General features: G+C 39.3%; 1 protein-coding gene across 1 annotated transcript; it reads left to right on the forward strand.

The window, feature by feature from the left end:
* The first annotated feature begins 3,818 nt into the window (after positions 1-3,818).
* Positions 3,819-17,192, forward strand: igsf5a (immunoglobulin superfamily, member 5a). The gene is made up of 9 exons (XM_069510274.1): positions 3,819-3,872; positions 4,795-4,873; positions 6,491-6,805; positions 11,646-11,936; positions 13,397-13,516; positions 13,788-13,812; positions 13,914-14,008; positions 14,153-14,217; positions 15,934-17,192. Exons 2-9 carry the CDS (start codon positions 4,807-4,809, stop codon positions 16,039-16,041), a joined length of 1,086 nt encoding a protein of 361 aa, XP_069366375.1. The 5' UTR covers positions 3,819-3,872; positions 4,795-4,806; the 3' UTR covers positions 16,042-17,192.
* Positions 17,193-22,234: the final 5,042 nt, after the last annotated feature.

Genomic DNA, 22,234 nt, shown 5'->3' on the forward strand with positions numbered 1-22,234 from the left:
TGGAATAGCTGCACTGTAATTTATACAATGGAACATATTGGTCATTTTGTCTGATAATCCACATTTAAAGTGTGAAACATGTGCTCTTAGGATATGCATGTGTTTTGGACACAGCAAAAAAAAAAAAAAGGTTTCAATGCTTACATTGGATAATTGTTTTCTTGCTTTTTCAACTCATGTATGTGCAAAGTGTCCATTTTTACCACTTCGTCTCCAAACTATGTTTTCATAAACATGAGTAATTGTTAACAATGTATTATCCTGCTCCCAAAATAAATAAATAAAGTATTTAAATATAAAGGGCCCATTCTAGGGTAAAGACAACAACAATTCATACAATTTAGATGAAACACACTCGTGAATACATCAGTAGGATTATTTTATATTCAATCTCTGCCAATAGATCCCTTTCACTTAAATCAAGTGAAAAATCTTTGGCACCACATTATAACAGAGTTACTTCATAGAAACTTCAGCTATACGTGATACAAACTATCACATGGTAAAGTTGCACAAGTGTGCTAATAGACAAAACAATTGAAATAAAATGTAAGAGCATTTAAAATGAACAAATTCTCTAAATAAAATTTGCATATCTGTATGAATAGAACGCTGCATTATGTATGTACTCAACATAGTCCTACAGTGACATCTATTGGTCAAAATGTAAAGCATCACTCAGTTTTTTGGGTATTGGATTTGGAGCAGTCTGTATGAAACTCAACAGTGGAGAGGAACTTGATGGTGAATATGTTGTTGCAGTGATCCCAAAGATCCAAAGTCCACAGCTGGAGTCTTGTTCCCTCTTTGTTCATCAACCAGCTGCAGGTCAACTGACCGATAGATGTATTTCCAATGTGTGTGGTAGTGAAGACGACACAGGATGTTTCTGATCAGTGCTCAGAGAAGCAATGTAAATGAGAAGCTGAGTAAATTATTAATATTGGTGATCATGCACGTTAAACGTAATCACATTGAAGCTGGAGGCTCTTTCTTCTTTTCTACCTCCAGCAGGGTCAGAGGTCAGAACTCACTTTGAGAAAGATGCTGTTATTATGACTATATCTAAAAAATAAAAACAGTTTACACTTTTATTTAAGCCTGGTGTGAGGACGGATTTTTTGGCCAGAAATTTAACAACTGGAGTGTAAGAGTGTAATTCAACTGCTGTGCACATTGTACCAGTGCACTGGTGTATTTAACACAAACTTTTTTTTGGTAATCACTACCGTACAGTAGAATACCATGTGTGTGTTGCGTTTTTTGCACTCTTTCATTCAATATTCAGAGTATATTTTTGTTTGATGATGAACAAACTATTACAAACATTTGATTCAGATAAAACAAATGTGAAAGTGATTGTTTGTGCTGCCAAAGCTGAGGAGAGAAGATGAGTTGTTAATTTGTGCTCAGTCCATCTGAAATGCTCATTTATGTGAATCTCTTTTCATGTTGCTCTGATGTGCAGTGATGGAATGAGGGATCAATTAACACTGTTGGAACCCAAAGGGTCTTTCTTGACTTAATGAAACCACATGGGTCTCATGCAGCAAGGACACATTCAGCGGTTTATTCCTGCAGTATGGAGGCATGTTATAGTTTTTTTTCTGTTGTTCTTTTACATTAAAGATGTGGTCACCAGTTACTTCAAATACTAAAGTGTTTTGTGAACTCAAACACTTCATCCTCCCCTTCATAGGCATAGTGTTGAGTAGATAATGAGGGAATTTTCCTTTCTGTGTGAACTATTCCTTTACCCCAAACTAACGCTGAGCACTTTAGTTACACTGTGGTCTCAAAGCTTTTTGGTTTTCAGAGGATATGTATGGATTTGTGCTGCTGGCTGTGGTTACATGTTACTCTCTGTTTCAACGAGTCATGTCTTTAGATTAAAGAAGATTCAACAGTAGAAATAAATGCATAGGTCGGGTCAACGTGGATGAATTTCATGTTTGCATTTTCAGACTTGTGGACCTCTGCTGTTTAGCCCTTTTGCATTCGGCTCAGCCCATTTCCAGCAGCAGAAAACAGTGGAGGGGCCCAGGGAGGCTCTGCTTAACGCCATCGCAGAGATCAACTCTCTCCTTCTGGAGGAGAAGGTCCAGCAGCTGGAGAGCAGTCGGAGTCAGCTCAAGGCTGAGCTCAAAGACCAAGATCAACTCATGAACAAAATGAAGAAAACGAGGAGCCATCTTATCAAGGCCCACAACTGTCTGGCGATGCTCGCTGTCAAAGACAAGGAGCTGCAGACGTGTGAGGCCTGAAACAAGAAAACGAGGCTATGAAAGAACAAGTCTCCCTGCTGGAGACTGAACAGAGCCAGCTGAGAGACGAGCTCCACAACAATGAGCTCATCAAGAAAAACAAGAAGAAAAACAAAAAGCCCAAACAAACGCTTACATCGACTGCCTTTTGCACACACTCATAGACAAAAAGACAAGGAGGAGTGAGGCAGAGTGAACACCTTGAAACCCTGGAGGTCAGAAGCCTAAACCTGGAGCAGACTCCCATTTAACAACCCTGCAGCAGACATGTTCAGCAGAGGAAGCTGCCCCCTGGTGGAAGGATGAGGAGGACGGTGGAGGAGGAGATCAAGTGCGGTGACAATGAACTCTTTAATGAGAAACACCCAAATCCCCTAAAGAAGAGAGAATGGGCTGGAGGTCTCTCCTGACACTCTGGACTTTTCTCTTTCTCCTTTAACCTCCAACCCTTTCCCCTCTCCCCTTCTAATCTTACCCACTCCCCACCATCCCTTCCCCCTGCTTACCCTTCATCCACCTGCTTACCCTTCATCCACCTGCTTACCCTTCATCCACCTCCCAGTCCCAACCCTCTCCTTCCTACCCCCCTTTTACCCTTCAACCCCCAACTCTAACCCCCACCCCTCCGTGTCTTATGTTACACAGTGTATATCTTTATCTATATATTGTAAGTCATGTAAATATTGTAAGCAATGTAAAGTATATAAACCATATATCATATCATTCAATAAATGTAATTATGCATCATACCTTCCTGTGTGTCTCTCTGAATATGGTTACAGGATTCATCAATTAGTGCTGTATTATAGTATCACAGTGTCCTAAGACTGCTGTCCTACATGATTCCATCAGAACAATGATCATTAGCTACGTATTTGTCTTTTCTTTATATTTTACTGCCAGTGCCTGTGAAGAGAAGCGATGAAGGAGAAGAAGACAGAAGAAATGATGGTGGGAGTGACTAATGTGTTCAAAGGGGCAAAGCACTGCACCTCTGAAAGCAAAATCAACATAGACAATAAAGGACAGAATATATAGACTTAAATTGTGTGTTAAATGAAATTTACGAGAAACCATTGATAAGTGAGAGTTTCATTTATATAGCAGGTGAATACAAAGCCGGAGTTTCAGACACAGGCCACTTGTATTGTGCATGTACTTCCTCTCTTACTCTCCATAACAATTGGTTGAGTTCACCACATTATGCAACAGTATTGTTGTGTTTGTGGTCGTGAGACAGCAGAAAGTAAGTAAAACATTTCTGACAGCAGACATCCACATTTTAACTTCAACAACTCTATACATGTCTGGTGTGAAGACAATTACATTACATGTGAACAGTGTCTTTATTTAAAACAAACACACACACACACACACACACACACACACACACACACACACACGCACACACACACACACACACACAGGAAGTCAATATCATCATAACTCTCTGACAGATATGCTGTGTTGATTATGGGTTGGCTCTGGCAGTCAGACTTGAACCTTGCTCCCTGTCAGTGTCACGGCCACAGGTGGAGTCGTGTTGCTCACCTGCTGATCCAGGAAATGAGGGTTTGATGCAGTCCACACAGCAGCCACTACCACACAGTAAGTTTGTTTAACTGAAGATACTGAAGGATTCTTTTTCATATGAATACAAAGGTTTGATCATTCAATTAGAGTTATATGTTTTGACATCGGCACTCTCAAAGGATGAAAAGACTGGAAAAGTGTAGTATGTGCAGACGGTACGTACCACCCGAACTGTGGTGAGGAAGTAACAGTTAATTCAGTTTGATAAAAAAAAGGGATACAAGTGAATAACATAGCTTTTCTATGTTTTTGATTCATTTTGTATGAATGAGAGACTGAATGATAATTATAAAAAACATTATATTTGCTAAATTGTCTTTGTTGGTGTACAGATAAGAAAAACTTTTAGATTTCAATAAACCCTTTCAATGTTTAGAATATTTCTGCGTTACAAAATCCTAAATTTACCAGTGTTTTTTATTGGTGAAGCACAAATTATTTTGAAACATGATATTTAATTAAAGATATTATTAAAAATAAATAAAGATTTCAGTGACTTTACATCAATCTGTGCAGTAAGATCTTTGCAACTCCAGCTGATTAAAACAAAATAAAACTTTACCATTTACTTGCCAAGAATAATCTCTCTGTTGCTCATGTCCTGGAATGAATGAAACCACACTGAAAAGCTGGGGATGTATTTAAACGCACTTCAGCCAAGGCGACACAGTCATACTTAGCTAAGAGTCGACTCGTTTCACAACAAAACATTCCATTTGAAAATGAGTTCGGCCAAAACTGTTGAGAAAAACCTCAAACTAAAGGTTTTCATTTAATTATTTTGATCAGTACATGAAAGAGGAAGAGGGGACATGACAGCCAACATCTATACAGCTACTCATTATCCATCTCCTGCTTTTCATTCAAATGAGATTTTTCTTTTTCTCAGTATCCTTTTCCTGACATTTTTGTTGCATAACAGCTGTTTCTCTTTCAGGAGAACACTAGCATGACCATCTCCTGGAAATCATGGCCCACGCTCCTTCACATCTGCTTATTCCTGTGCACAACTGGAGGTCAGTATTTATTCTTCAAATAACCAGCGAAGTTAGAAAACAGCCTGCTTTATAAGGTCAACAGTGAAGGATATAATAATATTTGTCCAGTAATTATTAATTAGTTGTCCAAACATTTCCTCACCAGTTTTCAATTTACTGTTCATGTCAATTAAAACTTTGTATTTTATACTACATTTTTAAACTGAATTTAATGATCACAGTTTTGAAAGCCCTGTGGGATGAATGGTGTCAGGATTAATTTAGGTTAGGAAATGATGTGAAAGGAAAGGTAATCCAAGAATAAAAGCTAATCATTACTCCGTCATGCTGTCCTGAAAGAAAAAAAACAAGAACCAAACCAAACTGTACAATCAGTTGTTCTCATCTAAATGTAAGCAGTCCTTTCATTCCAGACCGTTTTCATTCTGCTCGCTCTCACTTAAAAGCAACAATAGTGAGAAAATCACACAAAAATTCTACCTCAGATTTCAACAGTCGACCTGTGAGGGATAGGTGTTGTGTTTGAGTTTCAGTCTTGTCAAAAACCAACAAAACAAAACCAATGCCCTTTGTGATATTTACGTACCTTGAGCAAAGTCAAACATGTCTCAAGTTGTGTTTCAACAACATGCAGGTCATACCCAGTGCCCTGAATCAAGAGCTTTAGTCTCTGATTGCATTCCAGTGTATGATTTACTGGTGTTATTGCTTCACCTCAGCAGGGACACCAACACCTGAATGTGCTGCCAATTAAAATGTAGGGTTTTTTTGGCAATTAAATTCAATACTGTATGTATTGTGTACATTTAATATAGAAAATGTCAGAATGTCAAATTGTCCTCAAAAATGAGCCTGACGAGAGAACAAAGATAAATATCGAAAAAGAACAGATTAAATATATGAATCATCATTCCCCCCCCCCCCCCCCCAGCAGACATTTGGTTTGTAACAGTGTCACAGGCGTATGTAATATAATGAATGACGGCTGAGTTCCATTTCGCGGCTTCAGTCTGAGCGTCCTCCTGCTTTTTCTCACCCTCACTGATGCTCCCTAGGAGACATGAACATTTCTTGTTACATTAATGTCTGTGCTACTACATGTCTGTAGGAGCCATGCATGTAGTTGCTTGGAATACTTTGAATTGTTATATGGTCTGGTACTGTTACAGTGCTTGGTAACGTTGGGTCATGTGCATACAGGTGGTGATAATTCCAGTTAACATAAGCACAAGCTCATCTGACATGTTTATTTTCTTAAACTAACAATAATTAAAGAAGGCAGAAATAAAAATGGGGTATAGTTAAATACATTTTTCTATATATGTGTTGTGAGATTAGTCTACATGTAATACTCACCAGTAAACATTATATTGATTCTCACATTGAAATTTTTCATAAACAGAAAATCTAGGCCAGAACCAATAATCAATCATAATCAGACCAAACAAAACAGCTGAAAACAGTTCAATGACCAAGTCCCAACTGTTTCACATCAGTAACAGGAAAACAAAGATGCACTAAACAGGAAGTAAAGAGGTGTGTGCTGTCATAACAAGAACCAAGGAAGGAGCCCATGTTTCTGCTGTGAGAAACGTCACGGCAGTCACGCTTTACATTTCATCTTTGTATTTTCAGTGGAGTCCCAAAAGTTCCAGCTGCAGCCTCTGAACCGAGCAGTGCTGCAGGGCTCGGATGTGCAATTCAGTTCCACCGTGGAGGGAAACTGGCAGGTGATGACCTGGCACGTCCGAGGGTTTCTGGTCCTCACTGTCCCTGCAGACAACAACGTGACCTCATCCTCAACACAGTTCTCTGCCAGATTCTGCTCTGCAGGTGACCCACGCTGTGTGGAGTTCACCATCCACAACGTCACCCGCAAGGACGCTGGGCCGGTCATGTGCACCGTGCAGGGGGAGTATGGATCCAAGACTGCACAGCTTAGTGTTCAAGGTGAGTGTCACAGTCATATATCAGGCTGCACGTATATGTGTAGTATCTGCAGGGGCGGATACAAAGGCGGGGTCAGAGGGGCACTGAATGATTGGCCCTTCAATTGTCCTTGTACCGTCAGTGGTCTTCTTAAAATATATTTTAAACAATAAATATGACAATTTGTAAATCATTTATATTTTCAAAGCTTTTTTCAAGAACACAATGTGCTTGAACAAGGACCAACAACAACAATAATAAAAACTAATTTACATAGCACCTTTATAAAGAGCATTTACAACATGGTTTGACAGATAAAGCAGATACAGGATTGATTGATTAAAACCAATTCATAAATAAAAGCAGTAAGAGGACAGCATCACGTAAAAGCAATATTTACAACAACCAAAGAAACGATTAGGACCAATACAAAGAAGAATAAAAAGCAGATAAATACAAATAAAAAGAATAAAAGCAATGATAAAAATTATCATCAAAATAAAGATAAAATCACATAAAGGTAAGTCTGGACAAATGGGTTTTAAAAAGCTATTTAAAAAAAAGTAATTGAAACTGCATTTGGCCCCTCTGTGTAAATTGGAGCCCTTGATATAGAGAAATCCTGGATTCACCTCTTAGTCTGTCCTTCACTGTGTATGCAAACAGGAAGTCCCATTCAAAAGCCACTGATTTTGAGTTGTCTGCACTCTGCCCTCACTTAGAAAAAAAATCTGACAGTTTAGCTGTAAGGAAAGTGTAGCTACTGGGATGTACTGTGGGGGGCAGCAGTGTGCTCCCTCTTGGAAGAACAGAATCACATTTGAAGAGATATAATATCCAACATTCAGCCTGAGCTTTCTGGTGCTGTGGACATTGTTGTTGTAGGAAAATCAAAGTGTTCGTGCTGTACTTGGCTCAGCGGGGAAGGAAGAGTGATTAAACAAAAAACACCAAAGAAGCTTCAACGATGAAATACAATTTCACAAGGAAAGAAATACACATCACACTCAGCTGATAATTAGTATATGCACACACTCACATAATAAGACACACACACACCCACACACAATTGCTTGGCTTTGCTAGATGGCCTGTGTAGGAGTCATTATCTCCCCGTTACAGCCATTGGAGAGCGTTGTCAGAGAAACTGGGGGCTTCCCTGGGTTGGTGGGAAAAACCTATAACATAACAGCTTTTTGTTCAGGGAGACATGGAGCAACTATAATTGCTTTTGTAATGGGGGTTGCCGATTTAGTTAGATGATGTTAACGGCCAGTATCAGAGAACTGGATTTCAGACACATATACAGATGAACAAAATAGAACAAATAACATAAGGAAACACATTTTGTGGATTTGTGGATTATTTGTAGAAATTAAACCAAAGAAAGCAGAAGCAGGTCCACTACTTCTAATTCCCAGTATGCATGTTTTTCATCTTGGACTGAAATCTTTCATCAGGAAAAAAATCCAAAGAATCTTTAAACAAGAAAAAGGATGCATTTATATTGTAACAGAGATAAGATGTATGCATAATGATATAAAATGTAAATGTGTTGTAGATCGTGTCATTCATATTTGACCGCAGTGATTATTCCTTTGCATGAATGACCCTCAAAAAGAAAATGGTGACTAGTTCGATTACAAAATCAATATCCATGTAACTTAACGACATAAATTCAATGCAAAGGGTCAGATTTAATTAAGTGTTTTCTATCTGTGAATAAATTGTGTGCGTAATGTATATATTCAAGTTAAACTGTATTTAATTAAATCACTCTCAAGTTTGAATTAATCACATTACCCCAATATGATAGAAAATAATTAATTAACTGAACATATATTGTAAAGTTACGTGGAAATTTAAAATGTAATTAAAATACATTAAGTCATAATTATTTTTTAGATTTGACCTCATATTCAGAAATGGAGAAATGTGGCTTGAGAGAAAATCTCTGACTCCAATGTTTTGATCACTCAGCCTAAAACAAAACTGAGAAACATTTTATTTCTCCAGAGGGAACATTTCCCCACATCTGCTCTACTCAGCCTTTCCATTGAGCAGTAGCCTCAGCCTCAACCTCTGGATTAGCCAGAGGGGGGGAAGTGAGCACTAATAGCAATAAATAATTGTGTCTCTAAGGCAGTTTTATCAACCAGCCTTGAACCAGTGCACTTCCACAACAGTATAAAGAAAATCCAGCAAAACACCACACCTGCCTGCTTCCCAGCGTGGCAGTTATCTGAAGGTGATCTCACTGTGAAACATCTGGGCCCTGCTCCCCGGCTGTGAACGAATATTGATCGTGTAGGTGCTGGAGCTCTATCTCATGCTTCTGATTAGGACCTCCATGATTACAGACATATTCTCCTTGCATGGAGCTAATGCTAATAAATCCAGCTAATAGACCTGCCAGCGGAGCACACTGATTGCTTTTCTGCAAGACCGGTGTTAATGAGGGACACTGACAGTTCAATAGCAAACAGAGTTTACCAGCAAACTTCAGACAGGCTCATGTCATATTAAAGTCTCATGTTAACAACTGTAAGATCGTTCCATTGGTTCAGCTGATGTCAAGGTGATCCCTTTACTCTAACGTTACAACAAATGGCATTAATTATCCACCATGAAAAATGATCAAACATTGTTTCATTTCTCTTATTGTTTAACCTATAGATAATCCATAACCATGCAGCAGCAGCCATGTGTTAATCTACTGCACAGTTATATTTAATATGTTTTTCCATGTGTAGTATTGTGTTAGTTCAGGCAGGGCACAGAGGTCACACTTATATAAACTGACTGTCACCAGCTGCTTTATTCATGCTTCACCATCACTGCCTCATCCATCAACGCAGGTGTACACAGTGACCTGTATAACCTGATTTCTCACTGGATATACTGAGCTCATGCCAACACACATCATGTGCCACCACAGCTCCTTCCACCCAATTTTTGATTTATGCACTGTCTGTGAGTTTAAAGGGGGATTCATTCTTTTAGAAGAATCCGCTGCTCTAATATCTCTCACCAGGCTAATATTTCATGAATATACAATGTTTATTTGAATATCAACAAACAGCATGTCCAGATCAGTGTTAACTCTCTGCAAAAGGTGCATGGCTAGCTAGCATGGAAGTATGCAGACTGGATGTTCACAATTTATACTCAACATGTAGCATGACAATATAGGCTACATAGTTTGATTAGCCTCTGTTGTTCATCCTATCACAATCAATCACATCATACCCAACAGTCACACTAGCTACAGTGACAGCCACAAACAGAAAAGGAAAACCTGGCTCAACTTTGTGGCCACAACATAAAATAACTATGGGAGTCTGGAGGTCAGGCCAAAAATAACAAAAGATGAGGAAGTCTGGGCCAGCCCACAGGGACCGTAGGACCCAGAGCTTCCTCTCCAAAACTAATACACCCAAACGTCAGCCTAAACTAGAAATAAATCCCGAAAACTGTAATACCAGACCTCCAGCCTCAAACAGAAAGAAACCCAAAGAACCACAACCACATTCTCTAACATCATCATAATCCTAATCAAGCTGCTGCTGCAGATAGAGAGAGCAAACCTCTTCTGCACCCTCGCTTAAATACCGGGCAGAGCCACAATCAGCTGATCCGTCACACCTGTGAGGAGAGGAGAGCAGAGGAGGGGGGAGGGAAGAGCGTGGGAGTGTGTAACACTACATTACCAGTAGCCATAAAACATAAAACTAGTCTGAACACATAAATATTAAAACATCATTAAGTCAGAACATTAATACATGAACACAACAAAACTATAACAGTTATATTTAAAAACTCAAAACGTTTTTAGTTTGTTTAATCCGGATGACTACAATTAACATGGTGGCCTCCGTAAAGAGGGTCCCCTCGATGTAAATATAAAGTATTTAAATATAAAGGGCCTTTTCAAGGGTAAAGAAAACTACAATTTAGATGAAATGAACTAGTGAAAACATCATGAGGATTATTCTACATTAAATTTCTGCCAATAGATCCCTTTCACCTAAATCTTACACACTGGACCTTTAACTAAGACATTTTAATAATCCCATGTGCCTTTGCGTGTGGGTGGATGTGGGTACTTTGAGAGGAAATCAAGACTAGAAAAGTCATATATAATAACCATTCACACTCAGAGTGACCTTCTTACTGATCGGTACATAATGGCTTCATCCATTATAATAATAATAATACTTCATATTTATATAACGCTTTTCAAAGCTCTCAAAGTCGCTGTACACGGTGAAGGATAAAAATAAGGAAACAATAAAATCTTCAATACAAATGACGACAGTGTGGTATACTAAGAAAATAAAAATAAAGAACAAAATAAAAACATGGGCTGGGGGGATTTAGTTAGGGAAGGCAAGTCTGAATAGGTGGGTTTTGAGGACCTTTTTGAATGATAGCAGTGTGGGGGTATTTGATAATGCCCTGTCACCCCAGGTTTGGCGCTTGGTCCTAAGGACCTGAAGGAGGTTGGCATCAGCAGATCTGAGGTGTCGGGTGGGGGTGTGCTGGTGGCAAGAAAAGGGAAAACACCCACAAGGGATTAACTAATGTACGAACAAGATGAACTACAACAAGGGATATGATATTCAGCTTGTATAAAAGATGCCATGAAATTGTTAATTTACAACAGATAACATAGACAGTGAAAACAAAGATTAAATAACAACACACAGACGCCCAGGCTGGTCTGTCACACAGCTCTCAGCACCAATCCTATTGAGCAGGAACCCAACGGGTGCACTACCTCAGACCACTGGGTCAGATGCCTAAAAACTCACTGATCCTCTGACCTAACCTCTCCATTGTCCTGTTCTCTGTTTCTCAGAGAGTGGCACAGTCAACATCCTGGGAGGGAACATGACCGTGGACCAGGACCAGCAGGTGGAGTTCCAGTGTGTAACAATTGCTTGGTTCCCCATACCCACAATAAGCTGGACCCAAAACAGTCACGCCGTAAACAGCAGCCTGTACAACACCAGCAGCGTGAAGGATGGGGACTACTTCAACTCCACCAGCGTACTCAAGTTCCAGGCAGTCAGAAACACCATGGTGGAGTGTCAGGCAACTGTGCCAGCGCTAACAAACCCACAGTCCAGCTCTGTCTCCTTGGTGGTTGGTAAGAAAGTCGACTTGTCAGCCTCCTCCGACACATTCTGCCTCCGTGCTACATTCAAAGGTTGAAAGAATGAGCTAAATGTATTCTAATTTCATTCTATGGTTCCCGTGTTGGTAATAGCAAAAACAGCACTAATTCAATATAGTACATCACATTGCAATGGAAATCCAGTTTACCACTACACTCCCACTATACAATATCTTAAATCTACATCAAAATCCACAGTTGTGATTATAAAGACTTCCTTAGGGAATGCTGCTAAATCAATGTTATCGACAGGCTCAAGGCAGCAACACACCAAAAGATTGAAATAAATTCATATCAACAGTTAGATGTGTGTATGACACTGGAGACCATTATATAGTCCAAGGCCTAACTTGTAACCATCGTGCGGATATTGCCAGTTCATACACTTTTTACTACACCTATACGATACTTTATTTTTAGAAGTAATTGATTAATTGATTATTGTTGTGTTATGGTTGTCATCTCACAGCAAAAAGGTTCCCAGTTCATATCCTAGTTTGGCTGGGGTCTTACTTCATGTTCACGCCATGTCTTTGTGGGGCTACTCCCATCACTCTGGCTTCTTCACACAGTCCAAACACACAGCATAGGTGTAAATGGTTGTGTCTCTGTATGTTGCCCATATTGTGTGGGCTTGTCCAGGCCTCTTGCCCAATGTTGGCAGGGACCTATGGCTGGGATCCTATAGATAATGGATGGATGGACCGTCTCACAGTGGCGACAACAAACACCCATCAGGTGGTGAGACTCACCTGTCAAAGAAGTGATGGACTGAGAGACTCGCCAATGTAGAGCACAGTTATATAGTTAGCATAGTTATTTTAGTATCATTAACAAACATTACTGTCCTAATATTAAAAGAAGACGTGAAAGAAGTTAACATTACTGCTTTTTTCTCAAGGCTTTGTCCAAGGATGATGTGATGTGTTTGATACCTCTCCTGAATGTAACGATGATGTGCTCACAGGTAGCAGCGACCATATCTGTCAGGAGCTCCAGTTGATAACTGTGAAAATTCTCAGAGACCCAGGTCATGGTATCTTTAGTGTACGTAGTATGCTGGGAGCTGCTTCAAAATACACAAGCAAGTCCAGTTGCCTACATACACTTGAACAACTTCTGGAGCTTGGGTTAATATTCCAGACAGGAAGTGCAGTAAGTGCTGAGACATTATTGTGTATGGTAATTGAAGGGGTTATGGTGGGTCAGCTCCTGTATTAACCCCATCACTCAGTTGTGTGACTGAAATCTCAGAATGGTTCAGTTAGTGGAAATCTACATGCATCACAGACTGTTTTCATATTCTGTGTATTAATGTGGACATTTAGATTCCTCTCCTAGTTTTGTTTGTGTCTAGTATTTTATTTTGACAATTAACATTTTTATCTCTTTGAGTGTTCTGTTCTGAATTCCGGTCTTTCCTCTTGCTGCAGTTCCCAAACCTCCTGACTGGACTGTGCTGATAGCTGTGGTCGTGTCTTTTGGAGGTTTGGCTCTGCTGGTTTTACTCATCATCGGAATCATCTTCTGCTGCAAACGCAGAAAAGAAAAACGTGAGGCTGTCAATTCTAACTCACACCATGTTCAAAATCAGAAATGTCGTGGTACTAATTTGTTTGCAGGTAGCAAGTGCTGGAAGGTATTAATGAGAATGGGGTCGTTACTGATTCTTTCTCAAAGACGATACTGTAAATCTTTGCAAAGTGAAACAGTGGGAAGACGGATTAAGAGCAGACTGAGTCATAGTTGTCTATAATCATTTGTGTATGTCTTGTTTACATATATATTTATAGATTAATTTGGTATCTTATGGTCCCCTTTCAGAATCCAACTATCAAGATGAAATGAGGTGAGAACAAGAGAACATTTTGTAAATATTCCACCTCTACAGCTCTGGTGTGTTTCTACAAACAGTCGAATACTGTGTTGTCACTCGTGTGTGTGTCGCAGGAGGGTGAGGACACAGAGCCAGATCAGTACTGTCAGTGCAGCCGGACTGAGACGGGCTCAAGTGAATGCCGGATTTGTGCCGGAGGGTCAAACAAGTAAGAGCGATGGGTGAAATTACACTAACACAAGTTCTCGATGAAAATCTGTACATTTGAATTTGAATTTAAAAGTTGAAATGGGCACTCTCACATTTCGCTGCTGTCACCAAGCCAAGTCCAAAGTCTCGTCTCTGTCCACAGGTATCGCTCCCAGTGAACTCACCGACAGTGACTTTTGCCAGGCAAATGGCCCCAATGTCTTCGAGGTAGGGTTGTGGGGTGGTTCTGTAATACACAATGACAATACACAATACAAAGTAGAAAATTATTGCATGCAGCGGTGTACAAAGACCATTTAAGCTATTATGCGATAGAGACACAGCATCATTTGGAGGAAACAAAGCAAAGATCTGTCACAAATATCTTCTTCTGTTCCCTTTTGGCTCAGGGCCTGTAGACGATTAGCTACTCATGGTAGAACAATTTTGACTTACGATATAACAGTAGTGATTAAGTGTTTACAGCCGTGTTAGAAGCTCTGTGAAGCTGTAATTAAAACAAAGCAGTGCTTTGATTTAAATGCTAAATTCAACATGCTAACATGTAGACAATGATAGTGCTAACATGCTTAGATACAGTAGTGGTAAAGTGTTTTGTTCACCAGCTTAGTTATATGTATATTATATCAGTATTCTAGTGTTTCCTGCAAATTTCATGTTATCCAATAGATCACTTTAATCACACCAGCTTCATGGTGCCATTAGAGAAAAAATATCCTGTGATCATCACAGTCACCAAAGTTCTACCTCTGACCACCTTAAATGTCTGTATGTTTATGGCAGTCCATCAAATTGTGGTCACAACAGTGGTCTCGACTAGTAAACTAACAAAAGACATAAATATGGACGACATGATGACTCCCCAAAAGTGCAACCAAATTGTCTTGATCGTCCCCTGGTGGCTAGCTACAAAATAGGTTGTAAAAACCCACCTCCCCCAGCGAGGAGGACATTAAGGGCCAAACTAAGTATATGTCAAATACATTGTAAATGTGTTTTTAATTATTTATTTGATGGTATAAAAACAGGGTGAAACATCATGATTGACAGCTGAGACTGACTCGCTATTAGTTGGGCGCGTGCATCGGCAGGACCTTGATTCCCTGTGGCTCCATCCCACAATCATTACTGCACTTACTCTGGGTCCAAATAATGTCTTTGGTGAAAGATGGCAGCATTGGATATCTGATTACTAAATAGTGGGAGGAAGTGGAGACACGTCGTCCATCTTTATATTCAGTCTACTGCCCAACATAACAGACTATCCCATCCATAGTCCCCTAACTAACATGGCTTTACAATCTGTACATAGTTATATATTTTAAACGGACAATTTATAAAAAGACAAAAAGGTTGGGCAGCCAGTTCTTTACCATGCACTGTGAAGGAGAACACTTCCTCACTCTGCACCCACACTGCCATACACCACACACAAAGATCCCTCACAGTCAGTGTGCAGCGTTCACCTTTGCAAAACGTTGTAACAGCTCAGAGCTCATGCTGGATTTTGCCATTAGAAAGCCTGAGAGATTATTTATATGGACCCCTTTTCATTGCTCCTGAAAATGAAATAAACAAATTATCAGCCACGTGAATTGATCATGTTTAACCATTAAGCTGCTAATCATTTAATGTGTCATTTATCAGGCATGCTACGTACACAGCATGAATAATTCATTGCTGATCACTGTTGGTCATTCAACTAATTCAAGTACTGTGATGAACGAGGTAGCTCATGAACAAACATGTCCTCAATTACAGCCAAGTAATACCAAGCTGATCTATCTCAGCTGAGCAATGTACAGTAGTTACATATTTCATGGGTTATATAAACACTGTTTTGGTGGGGGGGGGGTTAACAGCAGCTTGGGTGCAAATTGGATGCATTATTGATGTGACATTTGTTTTGCCTTCAATTTTTAGATGCCTGATATCCTTAACACTAGCCAGACTGGAAATAGCTTCAACAGAGCCCAACACACTGTGGACGGATCAGGCTTTAGGAAGCACAGACATGTCACCATCGTGTAAGGACAGACAGTAAACCACAATGAACTTGCAAAGCAACCTGAAAGAGGTTGAAAAAAGGTGGACGAAGGCCTGGATCTGCCGAGAACAAAGACGGATGGACTAACATGGAGTGGATGGAGTCACACGTTGAGGCTGGTTGCACAGGAGACCTCCAACATTTATTTTATGTTCTGCTTGTTATCAGGTTCTATCGGCAGAATGTCAATCTATGGATGATATATTTATATTGCAAAACTTCTGGGCATTATATCTGTGCTCAAGTTAGGTCGCAGAAGCAGCATCATGACAGATTAGCATGAAGAACAAATCAATGATGAACATCTCCAGCAGCCTCTGACGCTCCAGCATAAAATATTTAGTTTGCTCTCACATGATGGACTAACAGGACTAACTGCTGTTTATCTAGTCCATGCTAAACTATATCTTTACATTAAGTTAAATTATTAAAAAGAGACCATGTTAGACTTCCTTTGTCCTCCTACATCTCTAAATGTCTTATAATGTAATACACTTACTTGCCTGTTCTGTGAGCAGCTTATTTTTCAAATGTATGATTTGTTATAAAAAAACATTTTCATTTATATTTTATTATCGAGCCATTTGTCTGCATACACTCGTATAAATGTGTAATATGTAACATTCAACTTTAAAGGTTCAGTGTGTAGAGTTTTGTGATACTGAGTGTTGAAATTGCATGTTGCAGCTGAACACCCCTCACCTCACCCTCTCCTTCCGAACTTGAAAAAGAACCAGTGGTAGCTTCAGTTGTCATAAAAACTCAAAAGGTGTTTAGTTTGTCCAGTCTGGCTTCCGAAGAGAGGGTCCCCTCAATGTAAATATAAAGTATTTAAATATAAAGGGTCTTTTCTGGGGTAAAGAAAACTACAATTCATACAATTTAGATGAAACTAACAAGTGAAAACATCATGAGGATTATTCTACATTAAATTTCTGACAATAGTTCCCTTTCACCTAAATCTTACACACTGGACCTTTAATGTTTACTCCTGTTTTAGCAGATTCATGTCATTGGTATATCATGAATAGTATTTCCTTGTCATTACTTGTCATCATGCTGCATTGGACACAGTAGTGAAGCCTAAAAGAAAAACACTGACTATAAGGCCTAAAGATAAAGGTGCATTTATTTTCTCTCTAATGTTTTATTTTCCCATTCTCTGTGGAAGCAGGAATGGATTGATGGATGGTTGACATATTTTACAGTTAAGACCATAAAACTGAGATTGATTATTTCAGGTTTCCATCCTGGTTGGGCCTCTGGTCCCCTTACATTTCATGTGGGACCATATACGACCCCATTGAGATGAACTAGATATTGAATGTTTCCATCAAATCCAGTGAGATGAGTTGTTCACACATTGATTCCAAACTCAAACCTTATGTTTCAGACCTCCCTCTAATCTCTGTCCAAGTCTCTGGAGACGGAGGCTTTCTGAACTTTCTGAGACCAAGAAGAGGACACAAACACAAGTTTAACCTAGTGACACTACTGAGCCAGTTGGATGATCACACCCCCGCTGTCTTGAGAGCAAAAAGAAGTTAGACTAACTTAATTTATAAAGAACAAGTTCAATGATTACATATTTAATGGAAGTTCAGACTCAGATGTTTAACTTTTCAGATTTTCCTCTAATCTATGATGTTTTTTTCTGAATTACTGAACTCTTTTAGTCTTTGAGACACTGAAATATTCACTTAACACAATAAAAGTGGTTACAACAGGAGGCCTTATGCAGTGGGTGACAGGGTCCCATGCAGATGTTACTTCACGTGAAGGGCTCACAATTTTTAATGGATGGATATACATGCACTAGTTTGGTTTTCATGCTGCTGAGTCAGATAAATTCAGATGACCTTTTCCTGGCTCGTAAACAAACTAAGCTTAACATTCTGGCTAAGATGCACCAGCAGGGCACAAGCTCACCCGGGCTGAGCTTTAGGATCAGATACAAGCCAGTGATGGCATCACTCAGCATGGATCAATTAGCTGATAACATAATGTTTACTGTGCTGGGGCAGAGTTTGTCATTATCTTTCTTTGCTCATTAGTGCTTTAATTTAATTTAATTTGTGATTGAATGTGACTTTTTTCCCAAAGCACTGCACATCTGAGATGAGGTTCAGAGGGTCGGCCTCTTGGTTAAAAGTTTATTGAATGAATGCTTCAGGCTTGAGACTCATGTTTGACCAATCAGCAGATTCACAAGTTCTCTGGGTTCCTGGAAAAGTTCCTACAGTGGAAAACTCCTATCACTCTAACTGCTGTTGAGTTCCACACAGTTACTTGATAGGTGACACGTGCCAGTGTAAACTGGATTTGTATCAAATCAGTATCTCACTGTTTATTTTGTGCCAGTCCCACAAATGGGACAGTGGATACAAAACTCCAGTCTCTGGTGGGACAGTGATGAGCATTCATCACCCACCATTCACCCAACGATGACCACAGCTTACACCACTGAGGGTAAAGCCCTGTAGCTACAGTGTATAACCTTAAAATAGCCCCAATGGACATTTGGCTTTTAAATTGCAGCCTCAGCTTTTCTGCTGCATCTGGAAGCAGCACTGATGAGAGTGCTGGTTACTGAATCAAACAGTAAAGCTGTGAGCTGATAAAAACAAAAACAGTGACCTGAAAAAATCCTGTGAAGCTTTGTAGAGTTGAGGAGAACAGCAGATCAGAGAGGTAATGTGACCCATTTCACTTACTTACCATTGTTGATATTATATCAGCTTAAAGAGTACAGCATGAGCTATCTTGGCTTAGTACTACAGTAGATTCCAATAAGTACTATGAAACACACAAGCGTGATGAGAACTATCTAAAATGACAGAAACAGATCTTTCGGAAAATTTCATTTTACTTTTTTGTTTGGTCCATGATTTCATCGATTAACATGGAGGAGGCAGGTTTTTTTAATGATTTATTTTATACAAGAGATATTCTCCATCTTGTCCTATGTTCTAAAATAAAATAACTTGTGTAAAATAAACTCTGCGTAGAGGAAAAACAGAAGAAAGATGTTGATTCTCTCGTATTATAACCTAAGACAAAGCATTTATACATGATATCAGTGCATAGGTCACAGCATATAGGGCTTTGGAGCTAATTTAAGGAGAGTGAGACACAGTGAAGGGGAAGAGGAGAGGGTTTCTGAATATGAGGATAATGTAACTCCTTGCTTGTTGGCTGCTTGTGGTGCATCCTCTGAGTCAAGCTCATCTGCAGATTCACTTTGATGCAGTCGACAGCTGTGTCAGCCTGACATGCTGAGGATGTTTGTCCTGTGTCTTAATAACAGGCAGTGTAGGAACCCTTCAGGTCTGGGAATCACAACACTAAATCTGATTACCTGCTCTGTTTATGTATCCACGTGGGAAGTCCCATCAGTGTCAGTAACGTTGTCCTGCATTTAGCTTCTCTTATACTGGATAAACGGCATAAATATAGAAGATCCTCTCCGTGTTACATTTTATTTTCTCTAAATGACACCATACTGTTACATGTTACTTTAGTGTGCCTGTTTATGTAATGGCAGCAGTCTGTAGCATTGTAATCAGATCATGTTTGTGGCAGAGGAACAGTGCTCTCCTGGCTCTCATAAATACTGGACAGATAATTACTTAAGCAGCAAGCTGGCAGTGGCTGGATGAGTTAATGAATAGAACTAGTAAAATGAATAAATAGAGCTGTGGTAATTGCTATTGATAAGCCATATATAATGTGGCTTGTCTAGTCATGCAGGCTTTCAGGGCCCTTCCCTAAGCAGATTTACCATTGCATAAGGAATGTCTAGCAAATGAATTTCCCAAAGCAGACCTTGGTCATCAAATTGGCCCTGCAGGGAGCTGGGATGGCACACATGCCTCCTGCTGGCAAGACACAGGCTGGCAAAGCATAATGGAAAGTAAATTGCTGTAAGTTGAAAAGACAGGCTTCAATTGTTTAATACCGGCCAAAACTATCCTTTTTTGAGTGAATTCTTCCTATTCTTCCTCCCTTAATGCAGGTTACATTTGAAATCTATATTGTAAAAATGTTAAAGCTGTATTTCAGTGTCAATTTCAATTTTGAACTATTATAGATTTTATTTTATGTTCTTCTCTCATAAATGTCAGTGTGATGCACTGATTTGTAGAGAATGTCATTGTGCAACACATAAAGGTTGGTTAGAGTAAAGTTGCCATGGAGATGATGCAAGTGTCTTAAACTGCACAAGGATTTATCACAGGGAGCAAATTTGCAGTGGTCCCTTTACAATAGTCATGTGCCACTGCATAACGTGCTGTACGAAATTATCCTTATTATTATTATTATCATCATTATCATTTTTATTAGTGTATATGTGTCAGCAGTAGTTATTTATTTTTAATTATTTTTAGATAGAATTTACAACATTATTCTGCAAATCTACGCTGACTTATCTCATCAGAGGCAAACGTAACTGATTTAGATGTTACCTCATGTGTTATGTTCCACTGATCAAGTCAATATTTTCCTCTTTTTTGAAAGCTTCAGAGAAGCAACACTAAAAATAGAAGGTCTTCAGGAAGCAGATACTATGCTATAAATGTAATATTATAAGAGTCAGACTGAAGCAGCGTTACTGTCGGACTGAGGGAGAGAGGATGCACTTGGCATGTATCTAGTAATGGATAACCCTCCAACTAATCTTGCAGAGGCAGAACACAGCAGTGCTCTCACTCTGTCAGATTGTCAATATGTCTTCAGGACATGGAGGCAGAGTAAGTTTAGAAAAGATTTGCAGGTTTGATCCCTGCTACAGCCAATATGTCCACCAAGTGCTGAGCAGTGGTTGAAATCTCACTCACTTCTATGCACACTCTGTAGATACCTGTGTATGGAAATACAATCCAATGTGGTAGACACATGATCTTTGTTTTTAATACTAAAGGCTTTAAATGTCTTTTGCATAACTGTGTTCATGATGTCGCAAAAATAGAGATGAACCCATTTCAAAACATATTGGGTTGTTTTAATTCTAGTGTAAATATACAGTGTCGATTGTATTTTAAATTGTCCACAGAAAAAAATATTGAATTCTGTTCATTTGTCCCAAAACAGCCACATGGTGGCAGTGTAAATGAGCAGTGAGCACAATATGGACACATTGACTGCAGTTGAGTTGGGGCAGCTGAACAGCAGAGATGAGATGAGGCCGATACGGAGCAGTGGTGATGACAGAGCCTCCTTCAAACACCATCTCCCAGAAGCCCCTGATATGTCAATGTTCGTTAGATAAGGTGATCCCATGAGGGAGTAGGGTCTGTGGTTGGTTGAGACGTTAGAATTAACAGCAGAGAGAGGACTGAACTAGAGAACAGCAGCGGCTATGAATAGTCAACTGACAAAAATACTTTAGAAGAGAGTGTTGGTGAGTTGCAAGCTACATCATTGTTATGCGCTCACACTAATCGTTTTCTTGGTGTAGTGGATGGTGATTTGTCTTAGCTACATGGTTTCAGAGACTGATTAAAGAAATGCCTGATAACAGGTTGTATTGATTTAAGAGCTAGTGGAGCACATAGTTGCTGGACATGCATGACTTTGCTATTTGGTGATGCAGGTAAATACTGTTTGGTGGGTTTTTACAGCTTGTAAATAAATGTGCTGCTGCTAAGCTGAAGACTCGAGTGAAAATTTTCTCTCAGTTTTCCCTGTGGGTGATATCTTTGATATATTATCCACATATAGTCTTTTGAACCATTGTTCATATAAAAAAACGAGGATCATAGCTGCTTTAAATATCAAGGTAACACATTTCTAAGTGATAAACTGTGAGTCACAAAAAGTCATATTCTTCCATTATCCCTCTGCAACACAACAGTGCTGGAATTTAAGAATACAGTATAATCCTGTATGACAGCCAAACATTTTCAGTATACGTATATTGTATATTTATAGTATAATAAAATGAGGAACTTATTAAAGGTATAGAAACATAACAAAAGGTCTGTTTATGATAATGTGTCCTGTCATTTCTGAAGCCTTTCCCTTCTTTGAAACATTGATCCAAAAGACTGAGCAGCTTTAAATAGAAAACATCAGCCGGTTTGAGTACTTTTCACAAGCACCGAGTTCAAAGACTTACAACCAGAATGAACCAAAATAATCTTGCGCTGACTTTTTTAGCAGCGACTGATGCTTTGA

The sequence above is a fragment of the Paralichthys olivaceus genome, chromosome 15 (genome assembly GCF_024713975.1).
Source record: "Paralichthys olivaceus isolate ysfri-2021 chromosome 15, ASM2471397v2, whole genome shotgun sequence".
Lineage (NCBI taxonomy): Eukaryota > Metazoa > Chordata > Actinopteri > Pleuronectiformes > Paralichthyidae > Paralichthys > Paralichthys olivaceus.

What these genes read in the sequence shown, in the direction of transcription:
- igsf5a (XM_069510274.1), top strand. Translation starts at nt 4,807, where the DNA reads ATGACCATCTCCTGGAAATCATGGCCCACGCTCCTTCACATCTGCTTA. An exon ending in ATTCCTGTGCACAACTGGAG is followed by an intron (nt 4,874 to 6,490) that starts GTCAGTATTTAT and finishes TTGTATTTTCAG; the next exon opens with TGGAGTCCCAAAAGTTCCAG. An exon ending in CTCTGTCTCCTTGGTGGTTG is followed by an intron (nt 11,937 to 13,396) that starts GTAAGAAAGTCG and finishes CTCTTGCTGCAG; the next exon opens with TTCCCAAACCTCCTGACTGG.